The 20,773-nt window shown below is 38.0% G+C and overlaps 5 protein-coding genes and 1 pseudogene across 6 annotated transcripts; 4 read left to right on the forward strand and 2 right to left on the reverse strand.

The window, feature by feature from the left end:
- The first annotated feature begins 64 nt into the window (after positions 1–64).
- On the forward strand, positions 65–791 carry LOC147928946 (uncharacterized). The gene is made up of 2 exons (XM_087486335.1): positions 65–93; positions 263–791. The coding sequence occupies exons 1-2, from the start codon at positions 65–67 to the stop codon at positions 789–791; spliced, it is 558 nt and encodes a 185-aa protein (XP_087342461.1).
- A 7,355-nt stretch (positions 792–8,146) lies between these two features.
- On the reverse strand, positions 8,147–13,248 carry LOC147928947 (uncharacterized; annotated as a pseudogene).
- A 774-nt stretch (positions 13,249–14,022) lies between these two features.
- On the forward strand, positions 14,023–16,117 carry LOC104742922 (inactive GDSL esterase/lipase-like protein 25). Its single transcript, XM_010464006.2, has 5 exons — positions 14,023–14,423; positions 14,514–14,629; positions 15,037–15,237; positions 15,321–15,573; positions 15,659–16,117. The coding sequence occupies exons 1-5, from the start codon at positions 14,186–14,188 to the stop codon at positions 16,033–16,035; spliced, it is 1,185 nt and encodes a 394-aa protein (XP_010462308.1). The 5' UTR covers positions 14,023–14,185; the 3' UTR covers positions 16,036–16,117.
- LOC104742921 (17.4 kDa class III heat shock protein) lies at positions 14,983–17,077 on the reverse strand. Of its 2 annotated transcripts, XR_015580498.1 has the most exons (4): positions 16,718–17,024; positions 16,372–16,638; positions 15,629–15,928; positions 14,983–15,464 (listed from the first exon to the last, which is right to left on the reverse strand). XR_015580498.1 is itself a non-coding variant. In XM_010464005.3 (3 exons), exons 1-2 carry the CDS (start codon positions 16,919–16,921, stop codon positions 16,372–16,374), a joined length of 471 nt encoding a protein of 156 aa, XP_010462307.1. In that variant the 5' UTR covers positions 16,922–17,077; the 3' UTR covers positions 14,983–15,928. The 2 variants fall into 2 exon arrangements, 1 of the variants encoding a protein (XP_010462307.1); XM_010464005.3 differs by having other exon boundaries at positions 14,983–15,928; positions 16,718–17,077.
- A 324-nt stretch (positions 17,078–17,401) lies between these two features.
- LOC104742927 (trihelix transcription factor ASIL1) lies at positions 17,402–19,087 on the forward strand. Its single transcript, XM_087483801.1, has one exon. The coding sequence runs from the start codon at positions 17,691–17,693 to the stop codon at positions 18,846–18,848; it is 1,158 nt and encodes a 385-aa protein (XP_087339927.1). The 5' UTR covers positions 17,402–17,690; the 3' UTR covers positions 18,849–19,087.
- Positions 19,088–19,387: 300 nt separating this feature from the next.
- Positions 19,388–20,703, forward strand: LOC147928948 (dormancy-associated protein homolog 4-like). Its single transcript, XM_087483802.1, has 3 exons — positions 19,388–19,737; positions 20,311–20,404; positions 20,511–20,703. The coding sequence occupies exons 1-3, from the start codon at positions 19,473–19,475 to the stop codon at positions 20,536–20,538; spliced, it is 387 nt and encodes a 128-aa protein (XP_087339928.1). The 5' UTR covers positions 19,388–19,472; the 3' UTR covers positions 20,539–20,703.
- The last annotated feature ends 70 nt before the right edge of the window (positions 20,704–20,773 follow it).

The raw sequence follows: 20,773 nt of genomic DNA on the forward strand, positions 1-20,773 counted from the left end.
ATTCGTGTCTTTCTTTGGAGAGCTTTGTCAGGAGCACTGGCGGTAGCGGATTGTATGCGTAGCCATGGTCTCTCAGTTAACCCTCTCTGTTCGGTGTGTCACATTGAAGATGAGACAATAAACCACGTTTTACTCGGCTGTCATTTGGCGAGTGGTGTTTGGTTTGCAGTAGCTCTTCCTCTCCCCTCCCAGGGTTTCTCTGCATCTGTGGTAGATAATATCTATCTGTTGTTAATTTTAATAAAGAATCCTGCAATTGCAGAGAGGGTCGAGAAGCAATCCTTTGGATCCTATGGAGAATATGGAAGGCAAGAAATTCTGTGGTTTTTACAAACCGTGTTCAAGATCCCCATGTTATACTGGCTACAACGTTTGAGGAATCGGAGGAATGGCTGAAACAACAGAGTTTGATTTTGCAGACTCTTTCTAGAGAGGCTTGTCGAGGTAATCCACAGTCTCACTGTTGGGTTAGACCTCCTCCTGGTATGCTTAAGTGTAACATCCACTCAACGTGGGTTAAGGAATCATGGTTTTTTGGAGGTGCTTGGATACTACAGAATCATATTGGAGATGTTCTTTATCATGTGAGAGATGCATTTCTTCCACAGATTAATAGAATCGCTGCTGAACTAAGTTTTCTTTTATGGTGTTTACAAAGTCTCCATGATCTTCATATTATGGCTTGTGAAGTTTGGACGGATTGTCCGGCGGTGGTTTTGGCGTTAGAATCTCCAGATAAATGGCCAAAGTACAGGGCTGAATTGGATAAAATTACTAGTGTAATATGGTGATGGGGGAGTTCGTTATCAAATTTTCTTCACCGAAAGCCAAGAACGGCTTAACTCATACCTTGCTTTAGACGGTCCAGCTTGGTTGCAGAATCAGATTGAACAAGAACGGTGAAGGTTTGGAACAGAGTCATAGGTTTCTCTGTTTTATTTTTTAACTTGTCCCTTTGTTCCTTCTAGCTATATTAGCTTTTTGTATCTGGATTATCCATTTCATTTATTCACATTTTGAGTAAAAAAAAAACAGAATGAGTAAATAATTAATCCAGATAATAGTATGACATACTAGTTTCTAAGGGAGAAACCCCAAAATCACGGATCAAGTTGTGACAACAGAAAGCGTAACTAAATTAGTTTTGCATTTTTGATAAATTATTAGTTAGAAGATAAGACTTGTAGTCATGAAGAACATGTCAGTTAAGAGGAAAGACTTGTACTCACATTTTTTAGTTCTCAACTACCACCACCAAGTCCGCCAGGACCACCACCACCGGTCCATGAATGTATCCACATTTTTCGATTACTATTAAAAGTAAAAATTAGACAAGCTAGGAAAAACATGTACCCCGTCTTTTGAAGGTAACTGAAGTCTATTGATCTATTCCTCAAAAGACTGGAAAAGCCAATCTCTGCATGCATTTTTCTTAATTTAATGTGTAGCGCTGACAAAAGAAAAACGTTGTACAATAAGACTATAAGATAAGCAGGAATTGTTATTTATTATTTATCAGCCGAACCATAGATAAAGTTACAATATTGTATCAAGGGTTGGCAGAAAAATTGGATCCGGAAATTATCTAACCCAATCTTTTTATCTTATTGGATCATATGTAGTTTTATGCATGAATATCGGGTTAGAAAAATTTGAAAGTAAACATGAGATAAATGGATATTCAAGATGAACAATACTTAGTCGGACAATGTCATACATGACGAATTATATTACGTTGGTTAGCAAATATAGCTCAGTTTCATTCCATATTAGACTATATACAGTATATATTCTTTTCCATTTGCCGATTTTAAATTGGATTTTTAGAAAAAAAGAAAAAAAAAACAGTATCACGGTTCTTTTTGGGAGGGCGAAAAGAGCGTGGATAAAAAAAAAAGTAATTCATTTGACTATTAAGTATTACTTTTATCCACACTCTTTTCGCCCTCTTAAAAAGAACCATGATACTGTTTTAATACGTCAAATGAAGAATATATATGTTGCCATAAAACCGTAACATATAGGAAGAAAGAGTGTAGATTCAGTTCTAGAACCGAAAAAAAAATGATTGGAGGCCAAAGTGGCCAACTTATTTATTTGGTAAGGTTTTAAGGTAAGGTATTCAGGGTTTTGGAATGGGGTTGAAGCTCAACGGGAAGCGGATGCAGTTGAAAAGATTAGTCCTAATTTAAGTTTTTTCCTTGTAAGAGACAAACAAATATATATATAAAAGATACATTGCTTCAACGTAAGTCCAAAGTTTCTGTTTATATCATGTTGGTGTCCTATCTCTTGATGGAGAGAGAAAAAACCTCTCAGACACGATTCCACATCTCCGCTTCGTTCAAAACTTTTTTGAATCTAGCTTTTAGATCTGAGCTTGGTTTCTTATTTCTCGGATGAATATTTATCACATCCATCATCCTATTCCTCCACATCTCCTTCTTCCTAAAGAAAGGCTTTATCTCTCTTGGAAACTTTTCCTGCAAATTGCAGAGTCCAACTTACAATGCTGTAATTATATATTCAGTTCAACGAAGCTTCCTCATGAGTTCCCTCTGTGTCAAATTAGGTTTGTGTGGGGAGATTCTCACCTAACTATTCTCACACTTGTGAAGAAAATTTGGCTACTAAAACATTCAAGGATGTCTCTTCTTCTCTCGGTGGTCTATGCCTTGTCAAACCCAATGGATCTAAGCCTCCACTACGGGTCATCGTCAGATCTGAAATCAATAGCTAAATCCTCCTGCATGGAGAGAAATCACATTTCAATCTTCTCCATTCTATCTGTTGTAGTTTGGATTTCCAACAATTTTAACCCAAAAATCACAGTCTGCCTCTGGTACTGTGACCCACTTCTGGGTAGGTTGATTTTCTCGGGATGTACACCTGAAGCTTCATACTGGTGGTGGCGATTCGTCCTCTGCTGCGCCGCCGGTGATACGTCTTCTGCCATCTCCATCAAGGGGAAGAGAATCATCTCAACTAATTACTATTTCTCCTTTGAATCCGCTTACATCTCCGCTGCTCTCCCCAATTACATACCCAGATCTCCTAGTTCTGGTGCCTGTGACATCTTCCCTCCAGTTCTGTTACCACGGACCCGGAAAATAATTAGAAGAGTCCCCTACCAGTCGAGGGTGAGATCGACTCAACCATCCCGGAAAACTACTCCGATGCTCCCTCTCTTCCCTCCGGTTAACCGTCGCCTTTGCTCCGGTGTTAAAAAACCGAGTCTTTTAACAAATGAAACCCTATTTGGGATGGGCCATAGAATAATTCTTAAGTTTTTGGTGCTAACAAATGATTTATGTAAGATGGACCAGTTCTTGGCTAATGGGGAGGTATTGGTTTAGGATTTAGAAAGAATTTTAATAACTTTTATGTTCTTTCTGATTGTTAGAATCATAGAAAATTGAAAGTTAAAAATGAAGGATTCTAAGAGATTGTTTAGTAAGTTTTTTAAAATCTTGATGATTTGTTTTTTCTAATCTTGTAAAATCTTTCTATTTGATGAAAGAGTTTTCATGATTTTTGTTATGAAGGAAATGATATAAAATCTTAAACCAATAACATAAAATTTGAATTCATTAACAATCCAAGATTCTTTTGTTTTACTTGAATAACATAAAACTTTTAATGACTTTATAAAACTCTTAATCCAATAACACTAGATTTATCAAGATTTTAGATAACTTTTTACAAATCCACAACCAATAACACCAAATTTTTAAAGAGTTTTTAAAAGTCTTGATTGAATAACAACATATTTTACCTAACTTTTAAAGTCATTAAAATTCTTTCTAAATCCTAAACCAATACCTCCCCCTAAGATGATTATAGGACAATTTTTTTCCCCCATGCTAATGGGACAATGTGGTGTTTCTTTGTTAATGGACCTATTGAAAAAGTCTTCATACTTCCTTCTTAGTGAAGTGTATATTTCAGCAAAGGTTACAATTCCGAGTTGCAAGTTTAGTACGGTGGGGTTTTTTTCTCCCTCCGGAACTAACTTATGAGAACCATAGCATGGAATTGCCAAGGGGCGAGAGCTAAAGAGACTTTTCGTCGACTGGGAGAGATGTGTCGAATATACTCACCAGGTTTCATGTTTTTATCTGAGACTAAAAACGATAAGACGTTTCTGCAATCTTTGCAAGTTGATTTAGGATTCGAAAACCTCCAAACAGTTGAGCCTGAAGGTACAAGTGGAGGTTTAGCCCTTTTCTATTCAAAGGACTATCCGGTTAAGTTCTTGTTGTTAGATGATCGATTGATCGACATCGAAACAATCATTAATGGAAACAGAGTTTTTATGACTTTTATCTATGGTGACCCTATTCCCGCAAATCGTGGATATGTGTGGGAACGTCTAATGCGTATCGGAGTTACCAGATCCGAGCCTTGGTTTATTATTGGGGATTTCAACGAAATAACCAGGAATCACGAAAAAGAGGAGGAAAAAAGAGATCAGAATCATCCTTTTTACCATTTCGTGTTATGATTGATTCATGTGGATTAATCGATTTTCCTTTCCAAGGTAATCAATTTTCATGGATTGGTCAACGGTCAAATGGTAAGATTTAGTGTCGTTTGGATAGAGCCATGGGAAATGAAGAGTGGAACAATATCTTTTCCCACACTAATGTGGAGTACTTGAAGATGTGGGGTTCAGACCATCGTCCTCTCCTTGCATCAATACTAACACGTCCAAAAAAGTATTTGAGAAGGTTTATGTTTGACAAGAGGTGGATTAGTAAGCCAGGCCTCAAAGAGGCGGTGTTAGACGGATGGGGAGGTGATGAAATATCCATCGAACGATTCATCATGAAAAAAATCCAGAATTGCAAACGAGCTATCTCCATTTGGAAGAAAAATAATCAAACAAATTCAGAAAAATTGATTAAAGATCTCCAAAAAAAGATTGATGAGACCTATGAAGATGATCAAGCATCGTCGGAAACTCTCCTCAACCTAAAATGGCAGCTCTGTGAGGCCTATAGGGAAGAAGAAGCATACTAGCACCAAAAAAGCAGAGAACTTTGGCTTGCAAAAGGAGATAAAAATACAAAATTCTTCCACGCTTCCACAAAACAAAGAAGGGCAAGGAACAAGATCACTGGTATCCTTAATCAACTTGGAGTTTGGGTTGATACAGAAGAAGGGATAGAAAAAGTAGCGGTGGAGTATTTTGACAATCTATTTTCTTCCTCGAATGCGAACGACCCTACATTGGCCATAAAGGATGTACCTACATTGGTCACACCTGACATGAATGAGCATCTCACAAAAGAAATCTCAGAAGAGGAGGTCAAACGAGCTTTGTTCTCCCTGAATCCGGGAAAGGCTCCAGGACCGGATGGGATGACTGCTTTGTTCTTCCAAAACTTTTGGGAAACCATAAAAGGCGATCTCACTAAGATGGTGAAGAACTTTTTTAGCTCAGGAATTTTTGATGGCAAGCTAAATGAGACAAATATATGTTTAATCCCGAAAGGAGAACGACCTCGTGAAATGTCAAGATTTCGCCCTATTAGCTTGTGTAATGTGAGCTATAAGGTCATCTCAAAAATTCTGAGCTTACGTCTCAAGAAGTTTTTGCCGGAACTTATATCCGAGACCCAATCTGCCTTTGTGTCAGGAAGATTAATCACAGATAATATCCTCATTGCTCAAGAAAACTTCCATGCCCTCTGTTCTAATCAGGCCAACCGGAAAAAATTTATGGCAATAAAAACGGACATGAGTAAAGCTTATGATAGGGTGGAATGGAATTTCTTAAGAGCTTTGATGGAAAAAATGGGATTTGATCAAAAATGGGTGGGTTGGATAATGCAATGCATTACTTCTGTCTCCTACCGTATTTTGATCAATGGAGATCCCAAGGGACGAATTAGGCCAACACGTGGGATTCGTCAGGGGGACCCAATCTCTCCATACCTATTTATACTTTGTATTGAGGCCTTAATTGCTCAAATTAGGAACGCCGAAAGAGAGGGAAAGATCCAGGGTTTACGTATTTCAAACGCAAGCTCACGTGTTTCCCACTTACTTTTTGCAGACGACAGTTTATTCTTCTGCAGAGCCGATCCTCAGCAATGCAAGGAAATTATCGATATAATCCGCTTTTATGGTGAGACGTCTGGACAAGAAATTAACTTCTCCAAATCTTCCATCATGTTTGGAACCGAGGTCCCGTCCCATATACGTCAAGAGATCAAATTTATTGTTGGGATATCACAAGAAGGAGGCATAGGTACATACTTGGGTCTCCCTGAGAAGATTCATAGGTCAAAGGCACAAGTCTTTGCATTCGTGAGGGATAGACTCCATAAGAAGGTAAACTTATGGACTTCGAAATTTCTATCCAAGGGAGGCAAGGAAGTCCTGATCAAATCAGTGGCGCAAGCAATTCCGACATATGTAATGTCGTGTTTTCTCTTACCAAAAGCTATATGCTCAAAACTAACTAGCGCGATAGCCAATTTCTGGTGGAGTAATAAAGCAGACAGTAAAGGACTACACTGGATATCATGGGAGCAAATGTGTACTCAACTTTCGGAAGGTGGGCTAGGCTTTAGAACACTAGAAGAATTTAATCTTGCCCTTTTGGCAAAGCAACTATGGAGATTGCTGAGATATCCAGATTCCCTTCTTAGCCGAGTTCTAAAAGGGAGATACTTTCGATATTGTAGTCCATTAGAGATACAAGTATCAAATCGACCTTCGTATGGCTGGAGGAGCATGTTGGCAGCAAAGCATGTTCTTTCGTATGAAATTCGTAAGACCATAAGCTCGGGTTTTAATACGTGCATCTGGACTGAACCATGGATACCAGATACGCCAGCACGGCCACCCCAAAGTTTAACTAATGAGAGAAATCCCTTGATTTGTGTTAACACCTTGATAGATTTTAACACAAAAAAGTGGAAAATTGAACGTCTTCGGGAACTCTTCCCCCCGAAAGAAATTACCCTTATTTTGGGGATTAAACCGAGCTTGAATGCCTCGAGGGACGGCTATTCTTGGACTCTGACAAAGTCTGGAAATTATACCGTTAAATCTGGATACGAAGCCGCGAGAGCTATCTCTCGCCCTGCTTGCGACCTCCCTTCTCAGGGACCTAGTGTTACGACACTTAAGGCGCAAGCATGGAAGTTAAAAACATCACGGAAGCTTAAGCATTTCGTTTGGCAATGTGTGACTGGGTGCTTGGCAACATGTCAACGCCTGCATTATCGCCATATTGGTAGAGATAAAGATTGTCCTAGATGTGGAGCGGAGGAGGAAACTATAAACCATATGCTATTTGAATGCCCCCCCAGCACGTCAAGTATGGGCTTTATCGACAATCCCTTCCCATCCTATGGTGTTCCCTTCATCTTCCCTATTTAGCAACCTCGATTTTCTATATGGGCGTGGTAGAGACTCTGGTGCAACTGATCAAAACTTGAGAATGTTCCCGTGGATGATGTGGTACATTTGGAAGGCAAGAAATAAGAAAGTGTTTGAAAATATCTCTGAATCTCCGCAAGATACACTGGAGAAAGCTATCCAAGAAGAAGAAGTTTGGAGAAGAGCAAATAACAGAGACTTAGCACGAGCGGTAGTAGAAGCATGCATACCTTCGATCCCAATTCCTCAAGAATCCCTTGTATGCTTTATAGATGGATCTTGGCATACAGAGGTGGATAGGAGTGGGCATGGCTGGATTGCGTCTATCGGTGATAGAATCCTGCACATGGGGCTAAAAGGATCGCGCAGAAGCTTATCCCCATTACATGCAGAGTTAGATACCCTTATTTGGGCTATGGAGTGCTTATTAGCGTTGGACTTGGATAAAGCCCTTTTTGCTACGGATTGTTCAGACCTCCTAAGGATGACATCTAATATCGAGGATTGACCGACCTTTTCATCAGAATTGAAGGATTTTATTCATTTCAGAGATAGATTTGCTAATTTTAGTATTAGATATATTTCCCGAGAGGATAATATCCGTGCCGATAAACTTGCGAAATGTGCAAGAGCACGAGGTTTCTGTTTTTCCCATGTAAGCTCGTCGTGTACCTAATTGGCTCTCTTTCGAAGAAAGTCATCTCCGATAACTTAATATATGGGGTTTGATCGTCAAAAAAAAAAAAAAAAATCATGTTGGTGTCCATTTTACATGTTGAATCGGCACGCTAGAGGCATGCGAATGATTTACTTTTTGTTAGTGTGATGTCTATTTTACATGTCACGACTCATGGAATTTGTTTGTCAACAACTGAATACAACTCATCATTTCTTTTCCAATGTTATCTAATCCAAGTTCGCAAGATTGAACTATATATCGGATTGGGTTGTTTTAGTCGTCAAATATTTAGAGATCAGTTACGAAATTGTCTTTGATGGATATATATATTGCTGAAAGTTATTAAATCCCCCTTGGGGAGGATGATTGTATTCACCGGCTTTAAATAGCCATAGAGGTTACATCGATGTCCTATATACTTGGGATACATGAAATAATATAAACTAGATATTAGCTATGAAGTTGAACAGAATATCCCTATATTCTATCACCCTCCCTCAGTTGAAACTTCGGGACTCTGATGGTTAAACTGGCTCGAAACTCATTGAAAAGGCAGGTTGGTAAGCCTTTTGTGAAAATGTCGGCATATTGAAGAGAGCATTGTACATGGATAACTTTCACCTCGCCAATGGCTATCTTTTCGTGGACAAAGTGGATATCGAACTCTATATGCTTGGTCCTTTGATGTTGAACCGGATTGTTGGCTAGGTAGACTGAGCCTATGTTGTCGCAGTAGACCAGGGAAGCTTTTCGCAGTGGTAAATGTAGTTCCCGTAGTAGATTGCGTAGCCATGTGAGTTCTGCAACCACATTCGCCACTCCTTTGTATTCTGCTTCTGAGGTAGACCGTGAAACCGTTTGTTGCCGTTTGGATGACCATGAGACAATATTCGAACCAAGAAAAACACAGTAACCTGATGTGGAGCGTCTAGTATCGGGACAGCCAGCCCAGTCTGCATCCGTATAAGCTGTCAGAGTTGTAATGTCACCTCTCACAAGCTGCAGACCATGTTTCATTGTCCCCTACAAGTAGCGGATTATTCGTTTCAGTGCATTCATATGTGGGATGCGCAGATCGTGCATGTAGAGGCAGATTTGGTGGACTGCATATGATATATCTGGGCGTGTGAAAATGAGGTACTGAAGAGCATCAGCCAAGCTCCTGTAAGTCGTCGGATCTGGTATTGGTTCCCCATCAGCTGCAGAGAGCTTGGACTGAAGATCCACTGGAGTTGCGCATGGTTTACACTCAGACATACCCGCACGATATGTAATGTCTTGCGCATAGCTAGGTTGACTTAAAAACATACCTTGTTTGTTGTAGTCAACTTTGATGCCGAGAAAATGTCGAAGCTTCCCCTCATCAGACATTGGGAATCCATCTTTTAGCCTGTCTATTATCCGCTTGAGGAGTGTGACAGATGAAGCAGTTAGCATTATATCATCAACATAAAGCAGGAGATAGGCAAGATGAGGACCACTTTTGTAAACGAACAAAGAGTTATCGGCCTTGCTAATGACAAATCCAATCTTGGTTAGATACGGTGTAAACCGAGAGTTCCAGGCCCTTGGAGCTTTCTTTAAGCTATAAATGGCCTTATTGAGCTTGCAAACATGATTTGGAATTTCTTTGCTCACAAAACCAGGTGGTTGGTGCATGTAGACTGTCTCATTCAAGTCCCCTTGAAGGAAAGCATTCTTGACATCCAGTTGATGCATAGGCCAGTTCAAAGCGACTCAAACATCCAAAACGGCTCTTATTGTAGCAGGTTTTACAACCGGACTGAAAGTCTCGTCGTAATCAACCCCTTGTTCCTGCGATTTCCCATTCGCTACAAGTCTTTCTTTGTGGCGCATTAGAGCTCCATTGGCATCATATTTGTGTTTGAAAAGCCACATTGAGTGAACGATATTGACTTTAGGGGGCCGAGGAACCAAATTCCAACTTTTAGTCTTAATCATGGCACCAGATTCATCAGTCATAGCAGGATTCCATTTAGGGTCTTGTAGGGCATGGTTGTGACCTTTTGGAAGTGGTGATTTGGTGGTGATGTTAAGGGACAGAACAAGTTTTGGTTTAGCTATGCCAGATTTTGATCTGGTGGTCATTGTATGGCTAGGATTGGAAGATTTCGAAGTTGTGGTTATTGGTGGAGGAAGAGTCGGAGTTGGTGTTTGTTGGTGGATAGGTGTTTCGAGTATTGCTTTGAAATTTGTAGGGGTATCATCAACAGCATCGAGGAATGTGTAAGAGGAAGGATGATGAAGCTGTTGATCTGCTGCTGGAAATTTCTCTTCGACAAAAAGGACATGTCGCGAGATAATGATTTTCTTTGTTTTCAAATCCAGGCAGCGATATCCCTTGTGTTGTGAAGGGTATCCAAGGAAAAGACACGGGGTTGATCTTGGTGAGAGCTTAGAGAGATTGTTATGGTTTAAGGAAGGGAAGTATAGGCACCCAAAGACCCTAAGATGACCATATGATGGAGGTTTGTTGTACAGCAAAGTGAAAGGGATTTTTTTAGGCGTGATTCCTCAAGTTCCAGCATCGATTTCGCCACTTCAAAGGTAGGGAACGGGTCCTTGTGTTTGATTACATTGATTATGTAATCAAACTTTTCATTAAGTCCATTCAGCAGGTACATGACCAAGTGGCGTTCACTTACTAGGGCCTCGACATTGGTGAGTAGGTCGGCGAGGGATTTGATTTTCTGACAGTACTCCTGAATTGAACGATCGCCAATGACCAGGGCCGGCCCTGACCTAAAGCCAATGAAGCGAGGGCTTTAGGCGCCAAATATTAGATAAATTTTAGGGGCATCATATAAAGAAAACTTCCTTTAGTGTAGTGGCTTTTATTTTTAATTTTTAGTGTCATGTAAGGGGTTCAAACCAGCCCCACATTTATATTTTTCCTATTTTTATCTTAATCCATAATATTTTGTTCTATCTAAATTTCTTAATATTGTTTTATTACATAATATAAAGATTATATGGTTAAAAATAGCAATTGAACTAGTTTACAAGTTAATTTGTTATGGATGTCATCGTGATCCATAGACTAACTTGTTACAAGTGTAGATAATTTGTTACAAGTTAAAACGTTCATGCACTTAGACTAATTTCTATTTTAACATTCGAGTAGATTTATTCTCTACTAACTATTTTCTATTTGATGATGTGTTGTTTCGTTGATTGCTTGTGGTTTTGGTGTATAATTTGATATTGCCATCTTTAGCAAACGTAAGTGGTTAACTGATTATACTAAAATATTAAAGTGTTTTATGTGTTCTCCTCTGTTCTTTCTCTATTTTTCATTAAAATAGAATCATCTCATTTTTTTTTGGAAAAAATAGTTGAGTTAAGGGGCACCATTTTTTTTTGTGCTTTAGGCGTCATACACCTATGGGCCGGCACTGCCAATAACCATGGTGCGAAGCTCGTTGTCCAGCTGAATTGCACTTGCCTCCTTGTTGTTGCGAAATTGATTTTCAACACGAATCCAAACATCACGAGATGTCCCACCAGTTTTAAAGGAAGAGCGAAACAAATCTGGTGCTAGAGTGCCGTAAATCCAGAGTTTGACCAAGTCATCACGCTTGTACCAAGCAGCATCGTTTGCATTAGTCGGACGTAGAGTCTCGTCGATGTGCCCGAGGACATCAAATGTTAGGCAATGAGTGAGGAAAAGCTCTCTCCAGGCGTCATAGTTGTGGTCGTCGACGTCTAGGATGAACGGGATGTGAGATTTGATGTTTGTGACACCAAAGGCACGCTCATAGAGACCTTGAGGAGCATCCAAGTTGATTAAAAAAAATAATAATAAAAAGAAAAAAATAAATAACGAGAAAGAGCTAGAGAGAGATAGAGAAAGAAGAGAGACGGAAGCAAATGATATTAAGAGCGAACTCACTCTGATACCAAGAAAGTTATTAAATCCCCTTAGAGAGGATAATTGTATTCACAGGCTTTAAATAGCCATAAAGGTTACATCAATGTCATATATATTTGGGATACATGAAACAATATAAACTAGATATTAGCTATGAAGTTGACAGAATATCCCTATATTCTATCAATTGCGACAGGTTTGCACTGGTACGCTTTGTTAACTCGTGACAAAACGTCGTTTCGGTCGATGAACATATGTTTACTTTTCAAGCTTGAAGTTGATGATACTTAACTTAATACTTGCATTTAATACTCGACTAGCTTAGCTTGTGTCCGCGAACGATTCTAATGTCAAGGTTAAATTAACGATCGTGAAACCACTTGACACAAAGAGAGTATAAATTATATTTTAGTATTTGATCGAAATAAGTACTACCACAACACACTCTTCTAAATAAAACAATGATTTTTACATATGCTCACAACATGTAAGTGGATGTAAAATGAAGTTATCATCATTAAAATGGTGTAATACTTTGTTTTCTTGTCGACTAAATTAGTAAAAGAGTCCATTACTATATTAAACACTTTTTTTGAAAAGTAATTGGAAATATAAACAGTTTTTGTTAAAAAGTTTGAAGAATAGGCACTTTTTAGCTTTTGTGAGATAGATAATTTGTGAGAGAGAGTATAAAACAAAAACAAATAGAATAATCAATATATCCATGATTATGTGTCATATAAATCTGGTGTACCATATGAATTTGGGATATCATATGGTGTACCATATGAATCTGGTGTACCATATGAATCTGGTGTACCATCTAGCTTTGGTGTACCATCTGAATCTGGTGTACCATATGAATCTGGTGTACCATCTAGCTTTGGTGTACCATCTAGCTTTGGTGTACCATCTAAATCTGGGATATCATTTGAGTATGGTGTACCATCTTTGGTGTATCATTTACGTTTGGTGTATCATCTAGGTCTAGTGTACTATCTGGCTATGGTGTACCATCTGACTCTGGTATACCATCTGACTCTAGTGTACCATTTGGGTCTGGTGTACCATCTGAATCTGGTGTACCATTTAGATATGGTGTACCATCTGAATCTGGTGTATCATCTAGATCTAATATACCATATGGATTTAGTGTACCATCTAGGTTTAGTGTACCATTTAGATTTGGTTTATCATCTAAGTTTGGTGTACCATATCGGTTTAGTGTACTGTCTAATTAATATTTCAAAATGTAAACCCTACAATCTGTATACCAAACCATATCCCTTCAAAACTATACCCTAAATGTATAATAGAGAACCCAAACATAAAAAATCTAAAAACTAACTTAAAAAATTGAAATGTGTGAAATACTGTAATTCTGGTGTACAATCTGGGTTGGGTGTACCATATGAGTTTAGTGTACTATCTGGGTTTGGTGTACCATCTAAATAAATTTTCAAAACTAAACCATACACTCTAAATACTAAACCCTATTTCTTCAAAACTGTAACCTAAATATAAAATAGAGAATTCAAAACTAAAAAAAAAAATTTAAAATTTTGGGAAGTTTATGAAATTTCTAAAAATTAATTTAAAATATTGTAATGTGTTTAATAATGATATGTTGGGAAGTTTATGAAATGTGTGATATAATTATCCATAATACATGTTTTAGTGTTGTTTAGGATAAATCAATCACACATCTAAAATTCAAAACACATAAATCCATTAAAAAGAATTTATTCATTTATAAAGATAATTTTTTTTTAGGTTATTATTTTGGTCATGTCTAAAAAATAAAATGTATAAAATTCATCAATTATTAAAACATACATTTGTTATTGAGATGATTTTTATTAGGTTCAGTTTTAAAATAAATTTGTCTTTATGCAAATTTATCAAATAAACAAAAGGTTAAAAATGTCATTTTCTAAATATTTCTCTAATAAAACTTTCCATTAGAGAGAAAATAGAAAAATGTCTATTTTTTTAATTTGTTTTGAAAAGTGTATTTAAGTCTTAATAAATAATGCCACCAACAAAGGGATAACGTAGAAAAGACATAATATAGGAGTAGTAAATTTTCTTTTTAAAAAAAAAATTAAAAAACGTTGATCACGTAGCTTCATCAATGCGTTTACGTTCATTCCTTCATTGTTCGTGGTTTCTAACTAAGTAACCAACGTCGAAGCTCTCTCTCTCTTTCCGATATTTCAATGGCGAGTCTCAAATCTCACTTCTTCGCTACTCTACTACCTCTTCTTCTTCTACTTCACTTCCCCACCGTCTCTTTTGCTCAGACGCTCTTCGTGTTCGGTGATAGCCTTTACGACGCCGGAAACAAACAGTTTCTCTCTCAGAACAGAGTTGACGCAAGTTTTCCTCCTTATGGAGTCACCGTAGGACAAGCCACGGGACGGTGGTCCGATGGTTCTATCGTTCCGGATTATCTTGGTAATTATACTGATCACTTCAAGAATCTATGACTAATATGGTTTTTTTTTATTTGATATTTTGTTTTTTTTATTATTGTTTTTTTCGCAGCTGATTTCATGGGAATTCCTCATATCTCTCCGATTCTCCAAACCACGGCGGATTTTTCTCACGGAGCTAATTTCGCTGTCGCTGACGCCACCGTTCTCGGCTCTCCTCCGGAGACGGTCAGTTTTCTTTTTCTTCTTTAAATTATATTGCTAAGAACACCCTTATTGGTTTAGATACCTAAAGTATCTGATGAGAACCTTTCAACTCTTCTCTCTCAAATTTTTAAAAAAAATATTTTTAATTTATTTTAATGGGCAGGTATCTAACTTAGATATTCCCATGGAGTCATGGAGATGGCCTTATTGTTGGATATATATTTTTTATGACTTCGGAATCAAGTTTGTAGTCAAATCAAATCTTGGGTTGGGTGCAAACAAAAATCAATGTTACATTTAGAAACAATTGCATAAGTATAATAACTGGTTGAAGCTTTTGGTTCTTGATGGTAGAAATTTCATTATAAGACAAATTTCTAAGGAATTTCAGATTAAAAGATTTAGATATTTTTGAATGCTTTGTACAGATGACTCTGTCACAACAAGTGAGCAAATTTTTGGAAAACAAGAACAAATGGACAAATCAAACATGCTCTGAAGCTATCTACTTGTTCTACATTGGGTCTGATGATTACTTGAACTATGCTAAGAATAATTCAAGTCCCTCAGATGATGAGAAACAAGCTTTTGTGGATCAAGTCATCACTACCATAGATTCACAAATTAAGGTTAAAACTCTCAGCAGCTACATCTCGTTGATCTGTTTTTTTCTTCCCGCTATATATTTTGTTTTCATCTGTTGATTTTACAGGCGGTTTATGGAGCTGGAGGGAGGAAATTTGCGTTGCAGAACTTGCCACCGTTGGGTTGCTTACCAGTCGTGAAACAAGCAAGCGGAGATGTTCAAGAATGCGTGAAACTGCCTTCTGAAATGGCAACTTTACATAACAATAACCTGTTGCAGCTCATGGTTAAACTCTCACGAGAACTCAATGGTTTCCAATACTCGTTTTACGACTTCTTCAGCTCGGTCCAAAACAGAGTTATCAAGTCTAAGACTTACAGTAAGTATCTTACAATAATGTATGCATCCGTCAATCATCATCGATCACCATATACCTTTGACATTTATATTGTGTGATGATGCAGCATTCGAGACAGGGATCGCTGCTTGTTGTGGAACTGGATCTCTCAATGGGACAGGTTGCTCGGTCGACAATGTATGCACCAAGCCTGAAGAATACATCTTCTTTGACGGGAAGCATTTGACGCAAGAAGCCAACCTTCATGTCGGGCATTTAATGTGGGGAGCAGATCCGGAAGTGGTTGGACCGAACAATCTCAGGGAGCTTATGGTCCTTCCTCTGGACATTACAGTCATCTTAGCTAATATACAAGAAGCTATGGCTGCCATGAGACCTAGACAGAGAAAAATTGAGAGTCTTTATGATATCAAGAAGATGGAATCAGAGATGGAGAATCATTGGCTTTATCAGTTTAACGAAGCTAGCTCTTTCATGATATAAGATTGTGGTTACGATAAAAACTAAAACATCCCTTTTTTTTATGTTCTTAATCAATGATAAACTAGACAAGCTAATAAACTAATGATAATACTCACATCACAACAATCATCTGTTCTTAATTAAAAAGGAACTAGACAAGGAAACTGAAACATCTAATTTATTGAAACAACCGCTTTACAAAAGGAACAAGAATCCTTAAAAGATAGATCCAAACTTGTGGTTGTGGACATGGACCAGAAAACATGAGACAGAACAGAGTCCTTACAGATCCAAAAAAACAACAAACTACAAACTAGATAGGACACAAAAAAAAAAACACGAAGAAGGAAACCATACTCAAGAAACAGCGATTTGGACAGTCTTAGGCTTAGGCGGCTGCGGCGGTAACTTGCCAACGGTGACAGTCAAAACCCCATCTTGATATTTAGCCGTAACGGCAGACACGTCAGCATCTTCCGGTAACCGGAACTTCTTAACAAGATTCTGAGCAAGCCTCCTCTCGAGTCTGATGTACTTAGAACCTTCTTCACTCTCATCACCATCATCTCTCTTCCTCTTCCCATTACTCTTTATCACCAATGTCCTCTCTTCCTCCACAGTCACCTATCACCATCACCACAAAATCGTATCAGCAAAAAACCCTAATTCTCATAACCAATTTGTGATTTATATAAGTAAGTACCTGGATATCGGATTTTGAGATTCCGGGGATGTCGAGATAAAATATGTATTCTTTGGAAGATTCCAAAATGTCGATTGGGATATTGTTATTTCCTCCTCCACGAGACTCGGTATTGTTACCTTCGCCGGAACGAGCGATCGGGAGAATCAGCTTCTCGATCGTCTCCGGGAAGCCGAACAAGTGGTTTATCGCAACAGCACTCATTTTCTTTTTCTTTCTCCGATTCTGAAAACTAAAGCATCAAACTTTTCTAACTGAATCGTCTTCGTGTTCTCTCGATTTGTTTCTCCGATTTGAAACTTTAGCTCCATTGTTATTATATCGAGGATACAAGAACGTTCCAGAGGTTAAATTCTAGAAGGAACTAGTGATCTTGAGCTGTTTCCAAAAAGCTTCCACGCCATCATCAAATCTCTCTTTTTCTTATTGGGCCTTCACAGTTATATTAGGCCTTTAGTCCACTGGACTTTATTTATCTCATTGTTCTATTTCGGGTTTGAGCTATGAGGCTGCTTTTTAAAATAAAATAAAAAATTATGAATTCAAATTTGTAATTTGTAAATATAATAATATTTTTTATTCATTTTGTCCACTACACAAAAATATATATATATATATATAGAGATTGAACAAAATTAAATTCATAATCTGTCGGCTGTCAGGGTGTGTATATTCAATATTCTTCATTTCTTCTAATAAAAATGGCAAAAGAATAAATACCATATAGCAATAATGTTAATTTACCAATAAAAACCAAATCGAATATTCACGGTTTCTGATATCGCTCGCTTTCACGTTTATTTTTAAAAGAAAGGGAGTTGAAGGGTGTTTTCGTCTTTGAACATAACCATCGGGTCAATAACGGAGATTTCACCTATCCGGTGACCTTATCCCCTCGCCGGTGAACGAATCTCAGATCCAAAACAATTTGGCATAAAATTCCTCAGATTCTCTGAAAAATTCAAGCTAAGCGATGGAGGAAGACGACGAGATTCAGTCGATTCATTCTCCGGGAGATTCTTCCCTTTCACCACAAGCTCCTCCCTCTCCGCTGATTTTGCCGACAAACGACGTTACCGTCGCCGTTGTGAAGAAACCGACGGCTGCTTCTGTTTCGTCTCAGTCTCCGTCGAGGAACGCTTTAGCGTTAGTGGTTCATACTCCTGCTGTAACCGGTGGTGGTGGTAGCGGTAACAGAAACGGACGAGGAGGAAGCGGTGGTGGCGGCGGCGGAAGAGACGATTGTTGGAGCGAAGAAGCTACAAAGGTTCTAATCGACGCTTGGGGAGATCGGTTCTCTGAGCCAGGTAAAGGAACATTGAAGCAACAGCATTGGAAAGAAGTAGCTGAGATTGTGAACAAGTCTCGTCAATGCAAATACCCTAAAACTGATATACAGTGTAAGAACAGGATTGATACTGTCAAGAAGAAGTATAAGCAAGAGAAGGCTAAGATTGCTTCTGGTGATGGACCTAGTAAATGGGTCTTCTTCAAGAAGCTTGAGAGTTTGATTGGTGCTAGTACTACAACAGCTATCACTACCAGAGCTTCAGAGAAGGCTCCTATGGGAGGAGGTCTTGTGAGTAGCCGTTCGCATCTGTTTAAACGGCAAGCTAAAGGGACGCAGATTCTTCAACACCAAGGAGGAGGAGGAGGGGATTTGAAGAGAGGATCTGATTCCATGCGTTGGCATTTTAGGAAACGAAGTGCTTCTGAGACTGAGTCTGAGTCTGATCCTGAACCTGAGGCTTCACCTGATTCTGCTGAGAGTTTGCCACCGCCTCAACCTGTTTCGTATCAGCTGCCAAAGCGGTTGAAGGTGGATAAGAGTGAAGGGAGTGGAGTTGGAGATGTGGCGAGGGCGATACTTGGATTCACGGAAGCTTATGAGAAAGCTGAGACTGCTAAGCTTAAGCTAATGGTGGAGTTGGAAAAGGAGAGGATGAAGTTCGCTAAAGAGATGGAATTGCAGAGAATGCAGTTCTTGAAAACTCAGTTGGAGATAACACAGAGCAATCAAGAAGAGGAAGAGAGGAGCAGGCAGCGAGGAGATAGAAGGATCGTTGATGATGATGATGATGATGATGATGATGATCGCAATGTCAAGAATAACGGCAATGTAAGTAGCTGACAAACAGTTGAAACACAAAATGTTCCTATTGATATTTGCTATGATAAAAAGCTGTCTAGATTGCTGGATTTAGGATTTCATGTTGGTGTTCTTGTTGTTGTCGCTGCCTTGTGGGATGTGTAAATGTAGTTAAGTTATTATGACTCTGATCATTATCACCATGTTGTTGTTATCATCGTTGTTGTTGTTATCCGTCTTGGCTGAAATATGGGCAAATTAAAAAAACGTTTGAACTTGAATATCTTGAAACCTCTGTAATTCTTAGTCACTGTGATTCTAAAAAGATTTGAGACTTTTCTTATTAAGAAACCTGAATATTTAGCAGTTTGTGATTCTAAGTTAAGAAGACACAACTTATAGCCAATGTCTTAGTAGAATGAGATTAGAGAGACTATTGATTGATTAGTCAGCATCTTTTTATCCTTAAATTAAAATCTTCTTAATTAAGACAAAGCTTATAATTAACCTCACTAAAAATATTCAATGCTTCTCTTTCTCGTTATTTCCTCTATAAAAACCATTTACATGGCAGAAGAAAAAATAAAGAAGATAGAGACAGTAAAATAAAAACCTGAATTAATCAAAAAATATATTATATATATTTTGGATAAATTTGTTGATCGGATGGGGTTCCTACACAAGCTGTGGGATGAAACGGTGGCCGGACCGACGCCGGACAATGGTCTCGGTAAATTGAGAAAGCACAATTCATCATCATCCACCGTCCGATCTTCTCGTCCTTCTCTCTCGAACGATCAAGTCACCAGAAGCATAATGGTGACCAAGGGGAATAACAATGTCCTTGGTCTTCGTAAATTGAAAATGGATTCGAATCGTGTTCCGGGTTCTCCCACCGGGTCATGTAGCATCCCGGGGACGCCTTTAACCCGTACTTATTTCTCTCCTCTTTCCTCTTAATCAAATTTACAATACAATTAGAGACTTTTCGCGGGTAAAATGTTTAAAAGTTCTAGTTAATGAAAGGTTTAGCCTATGTTTCTTCGTATGCATTGAAGTTTATGTTACATGATTGTTTTAGTTGGAGTATGTGAATAGCAGTAAATGATAATAAAGAATAGAGAATGATTGGTGTTTTTCGGAGTCTCTTTTCATATAAGTAGTACTCCCTCCGTTTCAAAATATAAGATGTTTTAACTAAAACACGCAGATTAAGAAGTCTTTACTTTTAAAGAGTTCAATCAATCAGAAACAATATTGCATAATATAAAATACTAAACTAATCTAACAGTCGCATAGAAAATTGAAAACATCCTATATTATGAAACACAAAACTTTTCTAAAATATCTTATATTTTGAAACGGATGGAGTATTAATGAACGTTAACTGTTAGAAAATGAACTGTCTGTAAATGGTATGCTATTTACAAAATTAACGTTATAGTATTTTAAAAAGATAAGACTTATGTAGTACTCACGTTTGGGTAAAACATAAATTATGCAGCTGGGACACCATGCGATGATTTGGGACCATTCACTGCCGGTAAAATCCCTTCCTCTGGCGAAGACGATGCCGCAAGTCTCACCACTTATGATTGGTTTGTTATTTTCTCCATCACTTTAATATATCAGAAAAGAAAAAAAAAAGAAAAAAAACCTTTGCGTATCTAACTGCATTGATATAATCCCTCTATGTCTATGCAGGATTGTGATAAACGCGTTGGACCGTTGAACAAAGCCGAGAGAGAAAAATCTTACGAGGTTTTTGTGTAAATAACATTTAAGTAACCTATGCATGTAATTATGTATATATTTACTGATACGGTCAGTATTCAATTGATGTCTCTTGAAACAAAGCCTACATTTATATGACAACGATTATTCGAACTCTTCCAAATATCTAACAAGTGGTGTTTTCATTTGTTTTTATGCTTCAGACAAATTACTTCAGTATAAATGAAACTAGA

This window comes from Camelina sativa, chromosome 14 (assembly GCF_030686135.1).
Source record: "Camelina sativa cultivar CO46 ecotype springtype chromosome 14, ASM3068613v1".
Classification (NCBI taxonomy): Eukaryota; Viridiplantae; Streptophyta; class Magnoliopsida; order Brassicales; family Brassicaceae; genus Camelina; species Camelina sativa.

Bases quoted from the DNA above. Each gene is read 5' to 3' on its own strand.
- LOC147928946 (XM_087486335.1), top strand. From the start codon at position 65: ATGGTCTCTCAGTTAACCCTCTCTGTTCG. The intron at 94-262 runs GTGTGTCACATT...CTGCAATTGCAG, and splicing joins CAGTTAACCCTCTCTGTTCG to AGAGGGTCGAGAAGCAATCC.
- LOC104742922 (XM_010464006.2), top strand. From the start codon at position 14,186: ATGGCGAGTCTCAAATCTCACTTCTTCGCTACTCTACTACCTCTTCTT. The intron at 14,630-15,036 runs GTCAGTTTTCTT...TGCTTTGTACAG, and splicing joins TCGGCTCTCCTCCGGAGACG to ATGACTCTGTCACAACAAGT. The intron at 15,238-15,320 runs GTTAAAACTCTC...TTGATTTTACAG, and splicing joins CCATAGATTCACAAATTAAG to GCGGTTTATGGAGCTGGAGG.
- LOC104742921 (XM_010464005.3), bottom strand. From the start codon at position 16,921: ATGAGTGCTGTTGCGATAAACCACTTGTTCGGCTTCCCGGAGACGATC. The intron at 16,639-16,717 runs GTACTTACTTAT...TGATGGTGATAG, and splicing joins TCTCAAAATCCGATATCCAG to GTGACTGTGGAGGAAGAGAG.
- LOC104742927 (XM_087483801.1), top strand. From the start codon at position 17,691: ATGGAGGAAGACGACGAGATTCAGTCGATTCATTCTCCGGGAGATTCT.
- LOC147928948 (XM_087483802.1), top strand. From the start codon at position 19,473: ATGGGGTTCCTACACAAGCTGTGGGATGAAACGGTGGCCGGACCGACG. The intron at 19,738-20,310 runs GTACTTATTTCT...TAAATTATGCAG, and splicing joins CCCGGGGACGCCTTTAACCC to CTGGGACACCATGCGATGAT. The intron at 20,405-20,510 runs GTTTGTTATTTT...ATGTCTATGCAG, and splicing joins AGTCTCACCACTTATGATTG to GATTGTGATAAACGCGTTGG.